The 21,738-nt window shown below is 43.2% G+C and overlaps 1 protein-coding gene across 3 annotated transcripts in view; it reads right to left on the minus strand.

Moving 5' to 3' along the window:
• Positions 1–21,738, minus strand: part of CYRIB (CYFIP related Rac1 interactor B) — a 135,024-nt gene that overhangs the window by 84,689 nt on the left and 28,597 nt on the right. For all 3 annotated transcript variants that reach the window (XM_074353069.1, XM_074353072.1, XM_010972643.3), the window contains one exon: positions 13,294–13,346. In XM_074353069.1, coding sequence (XP_074209170.1) covers positions 13,294–13,346 — 53 coding nt within the window. Of the gene's footprint in view, positions 1–13,293; positions 13,347–21,738 lie in introns of those variants that run through there.

The following is a 21,738-nucleotide window of genomic DNA, read 5'->3' on the forward strand; positions in this document are numbered from 1 at the left end:
GCCGCTGATACAGGCGACAGAAATAAAGAGCGTGTTTTCTTGCCAAGACATGAACGTGAAAAGAGGAAAAGAAAGACTTTCCGCACACCTTCACTTCTCCCTCCCAAGCCCTGTCCTGAGGCCAAGTTTTTCCCAAGAGGGACAGGCTGGTCCACGGAGTTTACTGATGCTGTAAGCAGGTCTCAGCCCAAAGCCCACAGCCCCATTTAGAGAACAGCTGGCTGCAGAAAAATCTAAGAGGACTTGAGAGGATGTGTGCTCTTTTAGCCTCTGTGCGGCTCAGTAGCCTCTTGGCATTTTCGGCTTTGACAGGCACACCCTCCATGAAAGTCACACCTCCCCCTGCCCACCTGACAAAGCAGAGGGGAAGAGCAGACAGACCCCACTCCAGCAGGACCCCTCGGTGTTCCAGGAACCACCTGCCCACCACCACTGCAGCTGGGCCAGGAGGGGGTCCCTGAAGGTGAGGATGAGACATTATAAAATCAGAAATGGGATGGTGCCGGAGGAATGGGAGGGAGAGGAGGGGCTGGGTGGACGCCCCCACCTGTGACCCAGAAACCCAGACAGAGGTTAATCTGCTGTTCCACCCACTTTCTATGGCACCCCATCAGAGCTGGAGGGAAACTAGCTGGAAAAAAAAAGAATGCCTAATTATGTCAAGGGTCACTAATTTACTGATACCATTGAAAAAAGATGTTGTGTGTGTTTTCCAGAAACACCACGGTCAGAGGAAAGAGACACGGGTTTGGTCTGAAATACACAATGACAGAAGGAACTATTACCGCCAACACCTCTGATCAATGGCTTCGTTTCAGCCGGTTTTGAACAAAATGATTTCCACTCATTTTATAATTCAATCCTTATAATGACATCCTAAGGAAGATTTTCTTGCTCCCAGTTTTCAAGTGAGAAAATTCAGGTGAGGTACAAAGAATTTAAGTATTTTGCTAGAGGTCACAAAGCTACTAAGAGATGGAGCCAGGATGAGACCTCCACGTTGACATGCATGAGTCACTCTGTCTTGCTTGCTTCCCACCCCTCCTTTCTCTCTACAGGGAGAAAATATTAATCCAATCAGTGCCTAAGCACCATCTAAAACACTAGACTACTCATCTACAAAATGGGCACAACCACCACCTAACTCACTGTTACTGTGAGAGTTAACTAAAATAACAGATGGAACATATGAAGTTACTAGTATGCAACCACTTTTTACTCTAAAAAACAGCAGTTCCATACAGTTAAATCTAATAGGTCCACAGTGTTGTAATCTGTACATTACAGATTATCTCGGTTTGTGAAATGTGCTGTTTTAGTATTGAGACTTAGAAGGCTGTCTGTCATGGTGGCTGAGTGCTCAGAAACAGACTGACACATAGAAAACAAACTTACAGCTACCGAGGGGGAAGGGGGTGGGGAGGGATAAAATGGGAGTTTGGGATTTGCAGATACTAACTACTATATTTAAACTAGATAAACAAGGACCTACTGTGCAGCAGAGGGAACTATACTCAATATCTTATAAAAGCCTACAATGAAAAAGGATATAAAAAGGATATAAAAAATATATATGTATGTATAACTGAATCACGATGGTGTACACCAGAAACTAACACAATATTGTAAATCGACTATACTTCACTTTTTAAAAAAATTATCCTTATTTGGCCCTTCATTACTCACAAATCTCTTCCAAGGTAGGAAAAAAATGTTAGCAGACTTGTGTGCTGAAGGATGAAGAAACAAGTAGAGAACTGCGGGTCTTATAGGACTTGCCAACCACCCTTAAGAGTGGGGAGTGATATCTTTCTTGGTAGTAATACTGAACTACTTACAGAGTCCCTGTAAATACTCCTCCCTGCTGTCGTGCCTTCAACCATGCTATTCCCTCTGCTACGCACAGCCTTCCCACCCGTCCCACACTTCCCACCCAAACTACCCACCAAGACTCCAGTCAGGCTTGTCTATGGACATTGGATACGGATTTCAACGTGAATTAGTTCTTGTTTGTAGCTTTTATACACAGCCCAATTTAAACCTAATGGTCCTTCTAGAATATGCCAAAAAAACTATCAATGGCAGCAAGACGCATATCTATACATACACATATGTCCATGCAAACACACACACACACACACACACACACACACACCCCGTGTGTACTCCATTGAGAAAAGTGCTACAAAAACACAAGGTAATGTTTTATTAATTTATTTAACCTGATTCCTTGAAGTGATTTTGATGGATGAATCAACCAACCCAAGATTAATAGCCTGGTTTACTACATTCATTTCTCTTTCCAAGCCACAAGCCAAAATAAACTCATCCTCAATTTATAACTTTGCAAAATGTTCTTTTGCATATCGACTCCTGAATCCACTGTGGTTGTTAAAAGGATGGTTGCATCCATCAGGATGAGCCAGGTTATGCTGTGGTAACAAACAACCCCTCAATCTCAACCCCGATGATGACCATGGTGGTCACTCTGGGATCAACACGAGGAGCCCAACAACTCCATCTTTCTAGACTTTACCTGACACTCTGGATTAAGCAAGTCTGTGGCTGGCGTCAGTGTCAAAGACATGACCCCCTCCTTTCCTGCTCAAACCACCTGCAGAGCTGTCTTGCAGGGCTGCCATGTGGATTCGATGCGATTCTCTTTGTTAGACACCCAGGACACTGCCTGGCATACAGGCAGCAGTTGGTAAATGATAATGGTGGCTAGGACCACTACCATTACCATTATCCCTACTCATCTTTAGATGATGATGATGATGTTACCATTATTAATTCTCATAGACCTGTGGTTCCTAAACTAATCTGCACACTGGAAGCACCTGGAGAGCTTAAAAATGGCTATTGCTTTTGTCCCAGTCCCAGAATCAGTGAATTAATTCAGCCCAGTGTGTGGCCCTAGGTTTGGAATTTTAGAAGATCGCCAGGCAATTCTTACGTGTGGACAAGTTTGAGAATCACTGTCACAAAGGCAGCAAGATGCATATCTATACATACACGTATGTCCGTGCAAACACACACACACACACACACACACACACACACACACACACACACACAGAAGCTGGCTTGCTCCCAGGTTCCATGAATCCTGCTGCCTTAATGACAGTGGTGGTCATATCACTTGGGTAAGGGAGGTTATGCATGGCAACAAATAACCCCTAAATATCAGCCCTAATAACAACCACAGTAGTCACCCCCCAAGGCCAACTAGATGAGCCCAGCAACCCCGTTTTGCTGGCCTCTACCTGACACTGAAGCCTATGCATTTTACCCTCAGACCTCGTCTCCTCTTTAACAAGTCTGCCAGGACCACCCTGAATCAGAACCAAGAAATTATACTGGTGTGAACAGACTGGGAGGAGATCTGGTCAGAGGAGAGCCACTGAAGGCTGTTAGTAACTGAGACTAATACTTTGGTTAACTCTTGATCCCAAGACCCAAACCATAGTAGACAACTTAATAGAAATTTGGATAAGTAGATTAATTATCATCAGTAATAACCTGGGGGAAAAAAAGCAAACACAAGAACTCAAAAAGCACAGCATCTAAGTTGAGAACCTTATGGGTCAAGTTGGCACCAACCACCATTTTGATTTCGCTCTTTCTGTTCATTTCTCCCAAGCTGCAATAACGTCAGCTGGGGTGGAAGTCAGTGACGTCAGGAGATCTATGAACAAAACAAGGGCCTTTCGCCTGGCAGCAAAGCACAAGACACACATGTTGGATACAGGCAAGAGTATGGACACAAGGGGGAGGGTATATGGCTCAGTCCTAGCATGCACTAGGACCTGGGTTCAATCCCCAGCGCCTCCAAATAAATAAACCTAATTATCTCCCCCTGCAAAATAATAATAATAATATTTTTTTTAAAAAAAAGAGTATGAACACAGACATTTTGCCATCAGCAAACAAGTGATTTTCTGCAAAGCAGTTCCTGCTCTGTTGGAAGCTATGTCTCTGCAGAGTCTGGAGAAAACCAGAAAATCCAGCTTGTTTGCCCTTGTTTGGGCGGTGTAATTTAGGAATCGCACTGGCTTTACATAAACACGCTCCCAAAAAACGTATTCTGTGTTGTGAACCTGCGAGTTAACTTGGGGCCCAGAGGAAAGAAGCATTGTGTGTGATTACATAATAGTTACTCCAGCACTTCAAAATCAAATGGAAGCCTCAGGCAGCAAAGTCAAAAGGAGAGAGAAATGATTTTTGTAAAATTATCTGAATGCAACCATCTCTTCTGATGCATTGTGAGTTGACAATGCTTCTGCTTTTCTCAGAAGCTCATTCAATTATCTGCTGCTTATCTGGACCACGGAGAGGAGTTTTCCTCCCATCTAGAGTTAGTTAAAGAAAAAAAGCATGCAGGATCCCTCTAATAAAAGCCTGAAATGAAAAGCAGTAACTACTCCCAAGGCCCTGCTTATTGCAGAAGAGTTATTAGATGGAGCTTTGTAGGGTCTCTGTTAATGATCTATTTTCTCTACAACTGTCACAAAAAGAGAGGAAGAAATGTGGGATCCACAGCCTCAAAACACCCTGCTCCCCTCCTAGGTGTGCAACTGCTGGCAAGCCACTTAACTTCTCTGAACTTGTTTCTTCATTTGTAAAACAGGAATGCCTACTTGACAGGGGCACTGTAAGAACTGAGAAAACGCGTAATGTGCAAAGCATTCAGCAAATGTAAACGCCCCTTCCTCTGACAGTTGCCAAAGTCTAGGGAAGCCGTCAAGAATGTGAGCTTTTTAAGAGAAGGGACGATGCCTTACTCATTTCCTACACGCTGCCCCTTAGAGATGGTAGTTGCCTTCTCAACAGCTACTCCATTCCTCTCCCACCAAGCAGCATCCTTCATTCGTTCAGACCTCATCTCCAGTTCCGGGGGTGGGTCCAGAATGGTCTAAGCCAATCAGTGTTATCCCATTTCCTCTGCCACAATGATTGTTTGAGAGACAGAGGCATGTCCTGAGATGATCCAACCCAAGGAAAGCTCAGAAATTCTGTTCAATGGCTCTGGGGAGAGATGGTAGCTCTTTTCCCCCTAGATGTGAACAAGCAAGCATGTGGTCTGAGAGGTCCTGGCAGCCAGACCACCGCATTGGACAGCTCCCCTCTGTACTTCTTGGAGCAAGAGTATTCAATGTGGTGTCTCCTGGTGTTGAACAATACAGAAGCCCTGCTGGCAGCCCTCGCATTATTATGAAAGGAGTCAACCTGAGAACAGAGCCAATAAACAGAAATGCAGAGCCAAGAGAATCACAAAGAACTGAAGCTGGAGCCCTGATCAAAGTGTGCCTGAAACCTACCCTACCCCTCCATTTTCTGATTATGCAAACCACTCAACTGCTCCACCAATAATCCAATTTGAACTGGGCTTTCTGTTCTTTGCAACTCAAAGCATCCTAACTAATACATCCTTGTGCAAGGCTGAATGATTCACTGAGCAAAGGATTGTGCAGAAACATCATCGCTCTTCCAGTGACTTAATTCAGACTTCAAGTTCCTTGGGAGCAGAAGTCCTCATTGGTCTTGGTCATCCCATAACCCAGGGCCTGAAAGAGTTTCTGGAACTAGGCCCTCAATAAATACTTTTAAAAATAAGTGAATGGAATAAAACTTACTAAATCACCAGGAGTTTCAAAACATTTCAGAGCCCTACTCCCCATATGTGTCTCAGAGGAGAATGAAGAGGAAGTTAGTAGCATCAAGAGGAAGCTGGAGCCCTCCAGTAGGCCTGAGCTCAAGTCACAGCTCCAAATGAGCCTCAGATTCCTCCCTTGCAAAACGAGGATAATAATACCCATCTTCCTAGGTAAAAGAGAGCCATGTGAAAGCACCTGGGGTAGGCCACATTCAAGAAACATGTACTCCCCTCCTTCTGTTCAGCTAACCCTACTTCATACCGTGGGTTCTGATCTGGAGTTCAGCAGACAGTGTCATCATATGCACCCAGTGGTGGGCCACACCCCAGATCCCTCAGCAAAGCCAGCCTTGGGAAGGTGAGGAAGGTAACACAAGCCCGGAGCCTCCCATCCTTCAACACAAACTGACTCCCTTTGGGAGAGGGGTCTTGAGCAGAGCACATATAGAAAACTAGGCTGTACATCTTTCTGGCTTTGGTACTTCCTTTTGGCTTTGCTGGTTGCTTCCTGAAAGAGGTGTGAGGCCAGTGCAATTGGCAGCATCCCAGATCTGCACATCACTAGAGGCTGTTGATTTAACCATTTACAGTGATGTGGAACTCAGCCAGACTGTCAGCTCCAGGAGGGGCAGGGGCCTTGCCTCGTTCCCTGGGCTGCCCCCAGCACCCAGAAAGCACCCAGTGAAATATTTCCTAAGTACATGAAGAAAGACGAGTGCGTGCGTAAACAATGAGTGATTAAATCAAGAATCTCAGAATAGAACGATAGTAAAAACTGTTAGTACAGAGACTGCTAGTTATGCAGCAGATAAATCAAAGAGGGAATGAGAGAGGGCTTCTGAGGCTGAGGGGTGTGGGCTGATTTCTGGTCCTAGAATTCTAGTGCCTACACCTGGGACCTCAGACAAGCTCCTAAACTCTAAGACACAGTTTCCCTCCCTGACAAACACAACTATCAAGATTAAATGAAAAAAAAAATTAATGCATCTAAATTATAGGGAGAAAAGATTGAGAGAATATACACCAAAATATTAATAGCAATTAGCCCTAAGCAGTTAGATTACGGAAGGACTTTTTATTCTTCTCTTTTTTGTGCATTTCTGGATTTTCTATAATGAACATAAATTGGCGGTCTAATACAAATAAAATGAAAACAAAAGTAGCATGATGGCAATTAAAGCGTCTAGACCAGTATCTATGACATAAAGTAGGAAATCAGCAAACGTTTCATCCCTATGAATGCCCTTCAGCCATTTGGAAACAGCTATCATATGTCTCCTATTTCTTGTTAAGTATCTCAGCTAATTTAATGTCATCCTTACATGACTTGATTTCAAGGCTCTCTTTTATCCCTCCTCTCTGCAAAGGCTCCATCTGTTAAAACCTGACTCCGGGTATTGTATAACCAGCTCACAGAATTAGCAGCAGCTCTTGTTTGCTCATTCAGCTGTTAATTCATTCCTTGAGTAAACAATGATTAAAAACCTACTATATCGGACATCCTGGCTTTTGCTTAAGCCCCCCATTCACAAACGGTTCCCAGAGTTTCTTGAGGCCCGTCTGCCTCCCTTCATTCTCAGTCCTGGGCTCTGGCAGGTGCAGACCCTACCCCGGCTTCTTCGGGGGCGGGCATTTGATCCAAGGTGGCCAATCAGAGCACCGCATTCACCTGGCCACAGGGATTGGTTAGAAACAGGCATGGTACCCAGGGAAAGACCAATCAGAGACCTTGAGACTCAATTCTCAGACTTTTGTTGAACTGCTGGGAAAGTGGCTGTTTTTTCCTGCTGCTAAAACTGCTCACAGACATCTCGCCGCCACAATCCAAAAAGAAATAGTAGGCAGCGCTGAGAGATGGAGAAAAAAATTGTGTAAGCCTTAGCAACACCAACTATGCCTCCATGCCTTAAGTTCCATCTCTGGACTTTTCAGCTACATAAACCAGCACATCCCTTTTCTGTGGAAACCAGTTCAAGGTGGGGTTCTGTTACGATGTCAAAAGAATCCCGAAGGATGAAATTTGAAGTGCTGTGACATACGCTGCAGGCCGGCTGTGCACCGATGAAGCGAGACGATCCACGCCATCTTTCCTGGCACTCAGGCTGATGCAGAGATGGCTACAAACAATTGCAATTATTTAAAGCCAATAAGATAATTGCACTAATTAAATACTACACAGAGCAATGGGAGCACAAGCAGGAGGAGTCAGAACAGAACTCACTCAAGCCATAGCATTTCAGCCAACTCTGTATGTGCATTCAGGCAGTGAAGATGGAATACTGTTTAGGGGAGTCAGGATAACACTGTTGATACAGTCATCTCACAGTCAGCTAAAACCACTACACCCCACGCTGCGCGCTGGGCAATGATACTTAAAGCACTGAAGGGCGCACTCTGAATAAACCCACAAAATAGCAACAGCCAAGAGCAGGGTCAAACATCCCTCCCTGGCAAGAACTTCATCCCAGTGTTAACAGATGATGTGACAGTCTTAAATAATACTCAGGTCAGTTTTTGCGATTTTGATTCTATGAACTTAAGTTTTCGCTCCAGTTTTCCTGCCCGTTTGGATTACTGTTGATCAAATCACAAAAACATCATAAGAGCCGCTCTCAAGATGAATAACCTATTTACTGAATTTATTACCAAGTGATAAAAGGGAGAGAGAGCAAGCCTTTGGTTCCATAAAACATTTCATGATGGGTTAGCAATGTGGCTGATGGCAGAAAACAACAAGAGCAACAATAAAAGCACCTCTGGGAACATCTATTTTGCTTAAAAAAAAAAAAAAAAAAGGTCCTGAAGGTCGCTGTTTTTAACAGAGTAGAGCTAGTGTCTCTAAGATCTTTGATGATGCAAACTCAACAGGAGAGTTATGAAGACAAAATAAGTCAGAAAAGGAGGACGCTGCAGGACAAATTCTCTGTGCCTTTGTTGTTTCTAAACACATCAGCAATTCACTTGGTCCAGGAACACAGCTCTAACTTCCCAGAGCAAAAGCTCTTAGAGTTAGAAAAATTAACACTGACAGAACACTTCCATGTGGTCTCAAGGGAGGTACCAGGGATGAGTGGCAGGAAGGAGAGAGGCTTGAGATGCCATCCAGATAACTGGGATTCCTAAGGAGCAGCTGGCTTCCCTCTGTTCCCAAAGCACTTTTAAGATTGCTCTTGAATTCCACTTCCTTTGTGCATGACTTCGCACAAAGACTTTACCTCCCCTCTTCCTGAAAATGGGACTATTGTTTATCACACACTGACCACGCAGCTACCAGGGCCCAGGCAGAGTCAGGCACTGGAGAGACCCACAGCGTATGACAACACGGACAACTGCCTGGTGCTTGGCGGGTGCTCAGTAAACACTGGGGATTAGCAACCCCATGGAGACCTGCCAATCTCCCCTAAAAGTAACAAGGGCTTCCATGTTGAAAGCTCCCAAGGTGAAGTTTTCTGTTAACTAGTTTGTTTTGGGGGGTTGGTTTTTTTGGGGGGGGGTGATTAGGTTTGTTTATTAATTAATTAATTTATTTATTTTTAGAGGAGGTACTGGGGATTGAACCCAGGACTTTGTGCATGCTAAACATGCTCTCTACCAGTTGAGCTGTCCCTACTAACTAGTTTGTCTTTTTACAACAACAGGAAAGAAGATGTTTATACTTAAAAATTCAAACAAAACAAAAAAGAATATACAGTAAGGTACCTTTCACCCACCTAAGACCCACCAGTGCCTACGCTTTTTCTTAAGAGTTAACCAGTATTCCTCACAACCATCTTCTTTTTTAGCGTCCTTCCAGCAAAGTTGATCCTAATCAAGTATGTGTGGGGGAGTGGGTTTCCAAAAGCATTAATCCCTCCTTTTTTTTTCCCACACTTGGGAACATACCACATACACTTTTCTGCATACTGCTTTTTTTTTTTAACTTAACAGTGTATTCTGGAGATGATTCCTTCTTGGTAACTATGACCTACTATTTTAAACAGTGGCCCAGTATCCTCCTGTAAGGATATACTGTAATTCCTTCAATCAACCCTTTCCTGATATACATTTATTTCAGTTGTTACCAGTGTCCTGTTATTACAAACAATGCTGCAATGAATTTACATGACACACATCTTCATATACATGTGTAACTACAGGAAAGATGGGATTTAGAAGATTAAGTCCCTGAAGTGGAATTGCGGGGTCAAAGGGTACCTGCGCTTAAAATGTTGGTAGGTGGTGCTGAGTTGCCTTCAAAGAGGTCAGACTCACTTTTGATCTCATCAATAGTGTAACAAGTGTGCCTGTTTCTGCCCCCCACCATATTCACAAAACGTTTTTTTGTTTTTTTTAATTCAAGAGAAGAAGAGGGGGCGGGCAGAGCTCCACTCTTGCCCCATAGTCTCATCCTGCCCCTGTGGTATCATACATGATAGTACTACTTCCGGAAAAGTCCATCCCTTGGATGCAAAACCCAGAGAACAGAGTATGAAACAGAATGAACATCAGAGCACGGGGGTGCTGGAACCGGCTCAGACCGGCTCAAAAGAGCCAACCATGCACATCTCCTCCCAAGTCTGTGTTCACTGACATCATGTTGGTAGCTGGAAATGGGTCATGGTGGAAGTATTTATACCATAGCAACCAGCAAATGCTACAAATCAGGATTCCTCCCCACCCCCACCCCCAGGGAGACCTCTGTCAAGCATCAGCACACGGATACATGCTATAGTGGAAACTGAGGCTCTGCCACCCTTGATTGAATATTTCTGCCCTGGATAGGGTCACCAACTCTTGCGATTTGGTTGCAAATTCTTGGAACCTAAAGACTGGAGGAGATCTACAGAGACAGCCAATCATTATGTCTTCTAATACTGCCTCTCCCCTCTCCCTCTGCTGAGACAGAAGTGGTACCCTCTCCTCCTCTCCTCTCTACCATTTTCCCATCTCTTTATCCCTCAGTGCTCATTCCTGATGATTTTCTACGGTGTAGCAACTGCAAACACAGACTGTAGTCTACACCAGACAGCCTGGGGTCAAACCCCAGCTCCATCATTACCAGCTGTGTGACCTTGGGCAAGTGGCTCAAACCACTATGTCTTGGTTTCTTCGTCTGTAAAATACAGACGATTATGATAATGCCTTCCTTATAATTTTGATCTGAGGATTAAATGAGTTAATGCAAGGACAGAGAACAGTGTCTGGCACACATTAAGTACTTAACAAAGGTAAACTGTTATTACTGTCCTCCAGTTCACTCATTATCTCTTTCGCCATGTCTAGTCTGTCAGTTAACCCTTTTACTGGATTTTAATTTCAGTAACTATTTTCCATTTCCATGTGGCTGCTTCTCAAATCAACCTATTCTTTTTCCATCTTTCGTGACATTTTCGTATCATCTTTAGTCTTTAATCATTTTTAATGTACTATTTTATAGTCTCTTTAAGATGATTCTATTACTTTCAACTCAAAGCCATTCATTTCCTGAATAGTCCATATGATTTGATCGTGAGCTCATCTTCAGAGGAGGCAGTTCTTTCTGTGGGAGTCCTGTTAGGTCTGGGCTGTTGAAGGCTCCCTGCGGAGTGATTGTGTGTTTGTGCTAGGGATTTCCACAGTAGGCAACCAGTCTTTATGTTAATTTCTCAGCTGGAGGAGGTCTCATATCTCATGGCAATAACAATATAGATTCCTCAACCCCATATGGTACAGCCCCAGGTTTTTAATTTCTTGCTGATGACTTTTTCCCTATTCAGCACAAGCTTCCTCTCTGTTTCTCCAGAGAGCAGCACTATTCTAGTCCCTTTCTGTGAAGACATGTAATGTTTACAGCCCCCAAGTACTCAATTCCGCCTTGGACCCAGGTCTCATTTCTAGACCCACTGTGGCCTTAAAACTTAACCCCCACACTCTACAGCCTCCACCTGGGTGCAAAAGTCCTATAAGCCGTCATGCCTTCAGCTCATATAACCATTCGGCTTAGATTTCTCTCTTCATTTCTGACACTTGAGGATTTCCCCTTCTAATGAGCTCTCCTAGATACAGTGTTATATTTCAGTCAACTCTGTTCATATCAGAAGAGACTCACACAAGTCAGTCCACCAAGTTGCCGGAAGTGTTCAGGTCACCAGATCTAATACACCCCCTTTCCCATGCTTGAGTTCTGTCCACATTACAACTGCACCTTGCTCAAGAGTTAGCCTCTAAAGTCTGCATGTAATATGAAAATGGAAAGGGATCAAAATTCCACTTGAAAATCCCACAATAAGGTCTCACCTTGGAGACCGACAGACCATCTCTCATTCAGTGGAAAAGTCAGTGTTTTCTTTGGCATTAGACTGGTTTTCTTAGGTTGAGCACCAGAAGAAATAACTGGCTTGGATTTCGGGGCCATGTTGTATGATAATTAAAATCTATAAATGTGAGAAACACACTCGACAGTGCAAGATGCTCATCCTGTAAAAAGCCATCAGAACAAAGACCAACAGAAGGAACAGCAGATCTGTGTCTCCCATTCAGCTCACTCCAAGAGAGATGCCCACTGGGTGGAAAGACAGGGTCACCCATGCTACTTAAAGTGTTGTTTTTATCTCTGTTTTGTTTTTGTGGAGCAAGTATATTTGGATCCAGAGAAGGTAGAAGCAGGAATCTATGATATGACAGACATGCCCTGACTTCTGTAGGTCCGAACTGTGGTTATCACTGGGAGCAGTACTAACTGCAAAGGGACATAAGAGAACTTAAGTAATGGGAATACAGCATATCCCGATCTGAGAGGCAGCTCGGTGGGTGTAACACTGCAAAAATCCATCAACATGCACGATCAAGATGTGTGCACTCTACAGTATGTAAGTTACACCTTTACTAAAATAAAAATTAAAAGCAAGCATGAGAGACTGCTGCAAGACATTCTGCCATTTGGTCTCCACTCTGTGACTAAACCTCTCCATAGGCTGGACGGTCATATGGAGGGAAATGAGGATACCAGGAAGCTTAGGGAGAGAAGAGGCAGAAGAGTAAAGTGCCCTGTCGTAGGTAGAGGACACCCAGGCTCACAGAACGGGCTTCCCTGAGGGGCCTTACAAGGTTACAAGGTGACAAGGTTACAGGGGTCAAGAGCACTAGCTTTCAAGCCAGACTGCTGGATAGGAATACTGACTTGACCCCTGCAATGCACTGTCTGTCCCCTTACAAGTTCGTATGTTGGAACCTAACCTCTAATATGATGGCATTTGGAGGCAGGCCTTTGGGAGGTGATTAGGTCATGAGGGTGGAGCCTTCATGAATGGGATTAGTGCCCTTATAAAAGAGACCCCAGAGAGCTCCCTCGCCCCTTCCACCACATGAGATTATAGCACAGAGAACCAGATTCGGCTCACAGACATCGAATCTGCCAGCACCTTGATCTTGGATTTCTCTGCCTGCAGAACGGTGAGAATTAAAAGTTCTATTGTTTATATGCCAACCTGTCTATGGTATCTGTTACAGCAGCCTGCATGGACTAAGACAGCACCTTACCAGTGGAATGAACTTGGGCAAGTTACTTGTCGTCTTTGAACCTCAACTTTCCAGGGGTGTTGTGAAGCTTAAGATAATTCAGATGACGCTCTGAGTTCTGAAGCCAGATGGCCGCAGTCAAATTCAGCTCTGTTACTTACCAACTTGGTAACCTTGAACGAATTGCTTAAACTCCAGGCCTCAGTTTCTTCTCCTGTAAAATAGAGTTACCAAGGATTAAGCAAGTCACAACAGTCCTCAGCATACAAAAAGCCCCCAGTAAAGCCCAAGCACAATTATTTTCTTCTCTACCAGGAATAACAAACCAATACAGCATTTCTATCCAATAGCATGTCAATCCAGATAGCATCTCTACAGATCATTACAGTTTGCAGAGCCAGTTTCACAAATGTTTTTCTCATTTAATGTTCAAAATAGTCTTGTGCGTTACAAATAAAGAAATGGAATAAACAACAAGTTTATACTGTACAGCACAGGGAACTCTATTCAACATCTTGTAGTAATGTATGGTGAAAGAGAATATGGAAACGAATAAATGTTCATGTATGACTGAAGCATTGTGCTGTACACCAGAAACTGACACAACATTGTAAACTGACTATATGTCTATAAAAATGTATACATAAATTAAAAAAACAAATAAAGAAATGGAGATTTTAAAAAAGGAAATGGAGATTCAGAGACATTAAGTAACTTGTTGAAGGTTGCACAGCAAGTAAAAAGCATACCCAAATCAAACTCCTCTGACTGAGGCACAGTTTGCAGGGGCTGTATTGTCCCAGGGAAAGAGAGGGTGGGGCCAGGCTGTCCTTTCAGACTCAGAAGTCTAAGATAAAGGGTGCTGGAACTCTGGGCTACCGCAGCAAGACTTGGTCTCAGCAAAACACTCAACTCGAGTCTGAAATGGTCTTAGTCATTCTACCCCTTAATTACTTCCTGGTTTAGGTTTCTACTCCACAGAGAAAGAAAAACGAACACCACCCTTGTCACCCTCAAAATCTCCTACCGTGACAAAAACTTATGAATCAAAGGGAGTCTTCATAAAACCATAGTTAAACAATATCCCATTCGAGCATTTGGTGGGAAGATGGGAGCAAGGTCTGCAGTGTCTAGGAGCTCCTATTACTGCCTGGAACAGAAAGAGAATGCCTTTTGCTGGCCCTTACTTTGATTAAATCTTTAGCTGCCTTAGTGTTTTCTCTTTGCTTTTCATCGGGTGCTGAGACAACCGGAAGCCACTTAACCAGCTTCATTTTATTCACAAAAGGCTTGGGGGCCTGGCCTAATTGTCGTGGGAGAACATTATCAGCCGATCATTTCAACCACTCCTGCTGCTGGGCCAGCAATCCTCTTGTTTGCCAGCACAGGTTTTCTTTTGTTGCCTGAGTGTGGTTTAAAATTCCCTTTTAAATAATAATCACAAAACTGCCAAAGAAAAAGGGGGTTTACTTTAAGAACCATCTAAGCATACTTACAAGCTAAGACCTCACACGTGTGCACTGCCCCCTACACTCTGTGTGGGTGCCGGTGCACACACACACATACACACACACACACACACACACACACATATGCCCAAAAACATGACAGTTGGCCTAATTCCACCTGCTATGTCTTCCAGCTACATAAAGGTTTTTTTCTTTCTTTCTGACTCTTTGACCAGATTTCCAAAACAGAAAATGGGACGAGCTGTTTGTTCAGTTGGGGAAACGCTTAGGGTCTCAGGCAAAAGTCCTAGAAATTAGACATAAGCATATTAACTCCACTCACAAAACTCTTTTTTGTTGTTGTTTTACTTTGTTTTAAGAACATGAAGACTAAGCTGATCCTTGCATCACTTAAACCCAGGAGATAGAGTATGTCTTCCCTAGAAGGAAAGTGGTCACCTCAAAACAAGGGTGACTTTCACTTCCTCTACGTGGGCAGAGAGAACCTGGACTATGGCTCTAGAAACTGGATCTGATTTTGTCTCCTCTTTAGACTCCCAGCACGGCCTCTAGTCCCTTCTCAGTCTCCCAGAGCTACATGACTTTGGGCAAGTCACTGAACCACTCTGAGTTCCTGCAGCCTCTGCTGTCAAGTAAGAACACTCATTCATTCAAGAACTATCTACCAAATATTTGTACAATGGAATACTACTCAGCCATGAAAAAGAATAAAATAATGCCATTTGCAGCAACATGGATGGACCTGGAGATCATCATTCTAAGCGAAGTAAGTCAGACAGAGAAAGAAAACATGATATCACTTATCTGTGGAATCCAAAAAAATAAAATAGAATAAAAGACTCAAATGAACTTATTTACAAAACAGAAACAGACTCACAGACGTAGAAAATAAACTCATGGTTATCAAGGGGGAAAAGGGGTGAGAAGGAATAAATTGGGAGCTCGAAGTTTGCAGATAGTAACTACTATATATAAAATAGATAAATAACAAGTTTCCACTGTACAGCACAGGCAACTATATTCAATATTTTGTAGTAACCTATAATGAAAAAGAATATGAAAAGGAATATATATGTATGTGTATGACTGAAACATTATACTGTGCACCAAAAATTGACACAACATTGTAAATTGACTATACCTCAATAATTAAAAAAAAAAAAACTGTCTATCAAGCACCCATGATGGGTCAAGCATGTGGCCAAGGAAATAGTCCAGGAATTAAACCGTCCCAGCCACAAAGGGCTCTCACTGATCAGTGGGGCAATTACAGGTGAACACGCAATTACAATGGAATAAGCAAAGGTGTCACAACAGGGTGAGAACAGGTGCTGGGCAATCACAGAAAAGAGCAGTTAATTAATTCAGCAGGGGGTGGAAAGTGATGGGTATAAGAAAGACTTCCCCAAGGAGGCGGCATCTAAGCTGAGAACTAAAAGACAAGTTAGAATTTGCCCAGCCAAGGGGATCCAAGCAGAATTGGCAGCACATGCCAAGGCCCGCAGGCAACACTGCTGGTTCAGGGTCAAGCACAAGAGGTGGGAAGAGAGATGTAGGACACATAGACCTGGATATGTAGGCAGGTGGGCTTGCCAGGGTAGCCTGCCTGGACTAGGTGACCTCCAGGGGTCCCTTCCAGCCCTAAGGGCTAATTCTGTGGTCTTCTGAGAGCCCAGATCCTCCTCCTTCCCTGACAGCCCTTGCCCCAACACGGTGAAGTCCCTGAGTCCACTCCAGGGCACCAGGGGAGTCCCAACCATCCTACGTGGGTCCTCCTCCTCCCTCTTTCTTTTCCCTTCGGGAGTGACTGAGCAGTGACTCAAGCAGGGAGCTGGCCTCTACTTGTCATTTGTTTCTAAAAAAAGAAAACATCCAGGGCTCACATACACTGTCAATCATTTGACCAACCCTCCTTTTCCCACCCAGCCCCTGACCTAGCTGAAGAGATGCTGGATTTATCTGTGTCCCTGTCTGTCTCCTCCAGAACACTTTAAACTACCTGAGGGCTGACACTCTGCTTTGGTCATCCCAGGCACCTGGTAATATTCATGACACACGCACTTAACAATGAAATGCACGCCGAACTGAATGGATTTCCTCTCTCCACTAATGAGCCATCGTCCAGAACCACCCCAGACAACAGCTCTGCCTGAGGCCGGGGTGGGAAACCCAGAGACCCAGAGTGGTGCCACCTCAACACTCCTTCCTGGGGCTCTCTAAGCGACTTAGGGGGCTCAGTAAAGCCCCATCAGAAAACTAACAATCCTCTCATTATACCAACAAAGAATCTCATGTCTAAAAGAATATGACTTGCCCAAGGTCTCTTGGCAAATGCGATATAATGTTTTTAAAAGGGGCACAACGTCCTTAAATGGAAGGCTATCCAGTCACGCCTACCAGAAACGTTTCTGATTTCAGGGGGAAATGCTTAGTGATAGTAGGACTAATGGAATCTCTCCTTTTTCTGACCACCAATACACTACAATTTCACGACCCCTGGGATTTTCTAGGCAAGACTAAAATTTCCCATTGAAGCAAATCTATGTATGAAGATGACCAAAAAAAATTTTTAGGGATTCAATATGTTCTTGATTATGGGTCATTTTTAAGGTTAATTCTCTACTATGTGATCTCAGGCTATACCAATTTTTAAAGAAAAGCTGGGCCCCCCCAAACCACTTTATTTCCTCTTTTTTAAACAAATGTTTTGATATTAAACAACTTTACTGGGACTCAAAGATGATTTTCCCCAATTTTTTTAAACTGAAGTATAGTTGATTTACAATGTTGTATCAAAGATGATTTTTAAAGAGGCCATTTCATCCTATATAACCCCTCTAGCAAAAGAATTTCTCATAATTCTCTGTATCCTTTATTCATGGACCTATACTCTGTACATATGTGTGTATTTCATGAAAAGGAATTACCTTTAGTGCAGAAGTTCCTTAAATAGAGTCCTTTTTTCTTAAAAAAACAAACTTATTATGCAAGTCACTGGCATGTTTCTGAAACCACCACAGAGCAAAACCCAGGAGACAAATTAAGTGCACCTGGAAATTGTGGGTCTGAGACATTGAGGGCAACATTTTCTAGCCTGCTTCACTCAATAATTATTCTGACACTCGGCACAACCCAGGGAAGAGGAAACAGACAAAGGAAAACAGGTGTTTTACTCATATTCACCTGGCATAGCAAACTCCCCAAGTTCGCAATAGGTGCTTATTGCAGAAGAGTTTAAATCAATATTTTTCTGCCAGGGAATTAACATTTCAAACACCGTAAGCACAGTGGTTCTCACCTGGGCTTAACCAGAGTTCAGAGGGGAAGGAAGGGAAAGTTTTAAAATACTGCTGCTGGGTCCCAATGCTGCACAATTAAACAGACTCTCCAAGGATGAAACCCCATGACCATAGTTTTCCAAAGCTCCCCAGGTGACTGTATTGCGCAAAGGAAATTGAGAAGTACGGGGCTAGGATAACTAATCAGTCAAAGGAAGCCCCTGGGAAATCTTATCTGGAAGCGAAGAACGCAGCGTAATTAAATAAAACAGCAGATGTAAAAGTACCTAACAGGGCCTGTTACCCAGAAGACGCTTAATAAACGTTAATTAAACAAAAAAATAATAATTCAAATAATTACTCCTGCTCTTCAGTGAATTCATCTTGTAATTTTAGTGGCTTGTTTATCACTTGCTGTTTTTTCTGAGCCATGATTCATTCTATCCCTGTTAATAAAATTATAAACTTGTACCCATAATCCTGTTCAATTACAAGCGCTCTGTAATATTTCCAACAACTCTTAATCATTTAATAAAACTTTCCTCCGGAACAGGGACTAATACGTATTAAATACTCAACAAATGTTAGCTATTTATAATAATTATCATTATTCAGAATTCATGATGATAATTCTAACTTTGGCTGAACTTGTACACTATTCAGAGGAGCAAGCAATAACATTAAAAAAAAAATACCAGGGCAATATTTAACAAACTTAGGAAAACAGACTTTTAAGCACGTCAATTCTTTTTATAAATCTGTGGGGGAAATATTAAATGCAATCACTGCACGGGTAGCTAGCTTATCTGCAAAAGCTACTTGTAAAAAACCCTCAGCAGTTTCCAAAGTCACTTGGAAACTCTAATACTGCAATTAGTTCAAAGTGGTCTCTCAATCCAGCGTTTCCCTACAACTGAGCCTGAATTAGGGTTATTTTTCTATATGTTCACATTGCCCCTCAGGTCTATGCCAGTCCTCAGCTGTCTCGTGTTGTGCTAAGCTTGGAGACATTCAACAGCTAGGCTGGAAGATGTGCTGTATTCGGTTCAGGATTCACATGGTTACCAGGAGACCAGCCCACACCTGAGCAGTCTACCCTGCACTTCTTCCCTCTGCCTTCTCTCTCCAAATATCTGCCATTTTGTGTTTTCTACCAATACACATACAAAAGTCATCATGATGTGCACATCTTTATACACATATTATCATACGTCAATAACAAGTGCTGTCAGCCTGAATGTTTGTGTCCCCCCCTCCAAATTCACACGTTGGAATCCTAACCCCCTAGTGTGACGGTAGTAGGAGGCGGGGCCTTTGGGAGGTGATTAGGTCATGAGGGTCCAACCCTCACTAATGGGATTAGTGCCCTTAGAAGGGAGATTCCCCCCAGAGAGCTCCCTCACTCCTTCCCTAACATGAGGACACAACATCATATGAGGACAATGAGAGAATGGTCCTCACTCGACCACGCTGCACGGATCTCAGACTTCCAGCCTCCAGAATGACAAGAAGTAAGCGTCTATGGTTATAAGCCACCCAGTCTGTAGCATTTTGTTAGAGCAGCCCCAACAACGAAGACAAGATCAAAAGTAATCACACATGGGCCTTTGGCCAGTAACACCTTGGTCTGCTCCATAAGAATGTCATAATTGACTGTCACAGCCCAGGCAGCTCCAAAGATGCCCGGGAGTTGGAGATGAGGCCAGAGTTCCCATCTTCCAGGATCTGAGGCTCCAAGGAGAGTGGGGATGGCTCCTGCAACACAGTGTGACTCTGACAAAGGCACTCAGGGCAACAAGGAAACACAAAGGATAGGGTCACAGGGCCAGCCCTCAATACTGAGAGTCAGAACCTAGGAAATACAAATAAATAGCAAATAAGGAGATAAATCGCTGTGGGGGAGAATGTTAACATGACTACCACCACTCTCATCAGTCACACTCCCCTCTCAACTCCCATCCCTTACACTTGGTACCTAATTATCTGCCAGTTTGTCTTATCACCTAATGTCAAGACTGACTCTTTCAGTGAATCATAAGCACCTCAAGGGTGGGCATCTTGTATTATTAGCAGCAGAAGTACCAATTTTAGTTTCTATACTATTAACTTATGTTTTGTCTATAGTATGTTAGATACCAGACATTCACATTACCTGAATATTAAAACTTCCCTAACTCGTGTTTTCATTTAATATGCTGGTCGGCCAAGCACTCAAATCACTAGTGTGACACGGTCAGGGGAAAACCCTCACACAGGATTCCAGTTTAATCTTTGATTTGGATTGGTTGTCTGAAACTCGCACTGTAACAGATCTACAAAGGATCCCAAGAGAACAGACTCACAAAACTGGGGGTGTCGTCTCTGTAGGACTGTTTCAGGACCACAAAGAACCAAAGGTGCAGCCTGGAAATAAATGCATTTGGAGGAACACCTCTCCTCCTCACCCCCGTGTGCATGCCATGCTGGACTGTCCAAAGTGTTCCTTGATCCATTCAGAATGTTTTTTCTATTAACCAGGTTCTCCATGGCTCTGTCAGCGTGTCTCACTATTATTTGCCAAGTATGAGGTCCAGAAAAGAAACTAACATATTGGGACAGGGTTGGGGAGGAAGGCTCCTTGCGACACATTCCCAGCTGTTTCACTTCCTAATCATAACTAGTGCTAATTAGCTTCAAATCTTCTTATATGACAACAGAACTCATTATCTTCAACAGTATTGCGTTTATTTTTAAGACCAGAAATATGCCTAATCCCCAAGAATCTGCTTAGAATATTAAGGATTATGTATGAAGGTTCTGCGTGTGTACACACACGCGTGTGCATGTTTAAATAAATATCAACTTTCTACAACCATACTACCAGGAATGTACAAAGCACTTCTGACTTTCAATGCATGGTCACCACTGAGATGTAAATCCTATACACATTTTGGGATTCTTTTGAGGGAGAAGAACTGATTTTAGGGTCCACCACAAGTTTATAACATTTTTCAGCCAAAATTAATTAAAATAAATTAATTAAATTAGTAGAGCAAAATATTTTGCTCTACTAATATCTGAAGGAACAGAGTACAGGCACACCTCAGAGATATTGCAGGTTTGGCTCCAACCATCACAATAAAGCCAATCCCACGACTTTACGGTTTCCTAGTGCACGTGAAAGTTACATTTAGACTAGACTGTGGGGGGCGAGCATAGCTCAGCGGTAGAGCACATGCCTAGCATGCAGGAGGTCCTAGGTTCAATCCCCGGTACCTCCATGAATAAATTAAACATATAAGTAAATCTAATTACCTTGTCTCGCAAAAAAAAAATTAAGTGCATAGACTAGACTGTGAGCTGCAACAGCATTGTTTAAGATAACATACATACTTTATTAAAAAATACTTTATTGCTAATAATGCTAACCATTATCTGACAACACGAGATTGCCACAAATCCTCAATTTGTAAAAAATGCAGTATCTTCGAAGCACAATAAAAGAAGGTATGCCTGTACCAGAGCTGCTTCTGTTCACATGTGCTCTGCACTGAGATGGTGACCCTCTAAGGAGAAGGCCTCTGACACGGCGCTGGAGCTCACCTGTCTCCCAGATCCGGGGCCTGAGATCTGGGGAGATGCTGCTATAGTACTGAGCTGTTCTTTCCAAGACGATATTCAGCAATAACGTCTATTATCACTGCCCTCTACATCCCTGCACCCTAGAACTATGGACCATGTTCCGGGTCAAATTCTGAAGCAGGATAAAATCCAAAACAGAGTTTCTACATTTTGCTTAAACCATTCTCCTTGCACAGGCTGATTTCAGCTTAAGGTATACAGTCTGATTGTGCTGTGCACCAAAAATTGACACAAAATT

This window comes from Camelus bactrianus, chromosome 25 (genome assembly GCF_048773025.1).
Source record: "Camelus bactrianus isolate YW-2024 breed Bactrian camel chromosome 25, ASM4877302v1, whole genome shotgun sequence".
NCBI lineage: Eukaryota > Metazoa > Chordata > Mammalia > Artiodactyla > Camelidae > Camelus > Camelus bactrianus.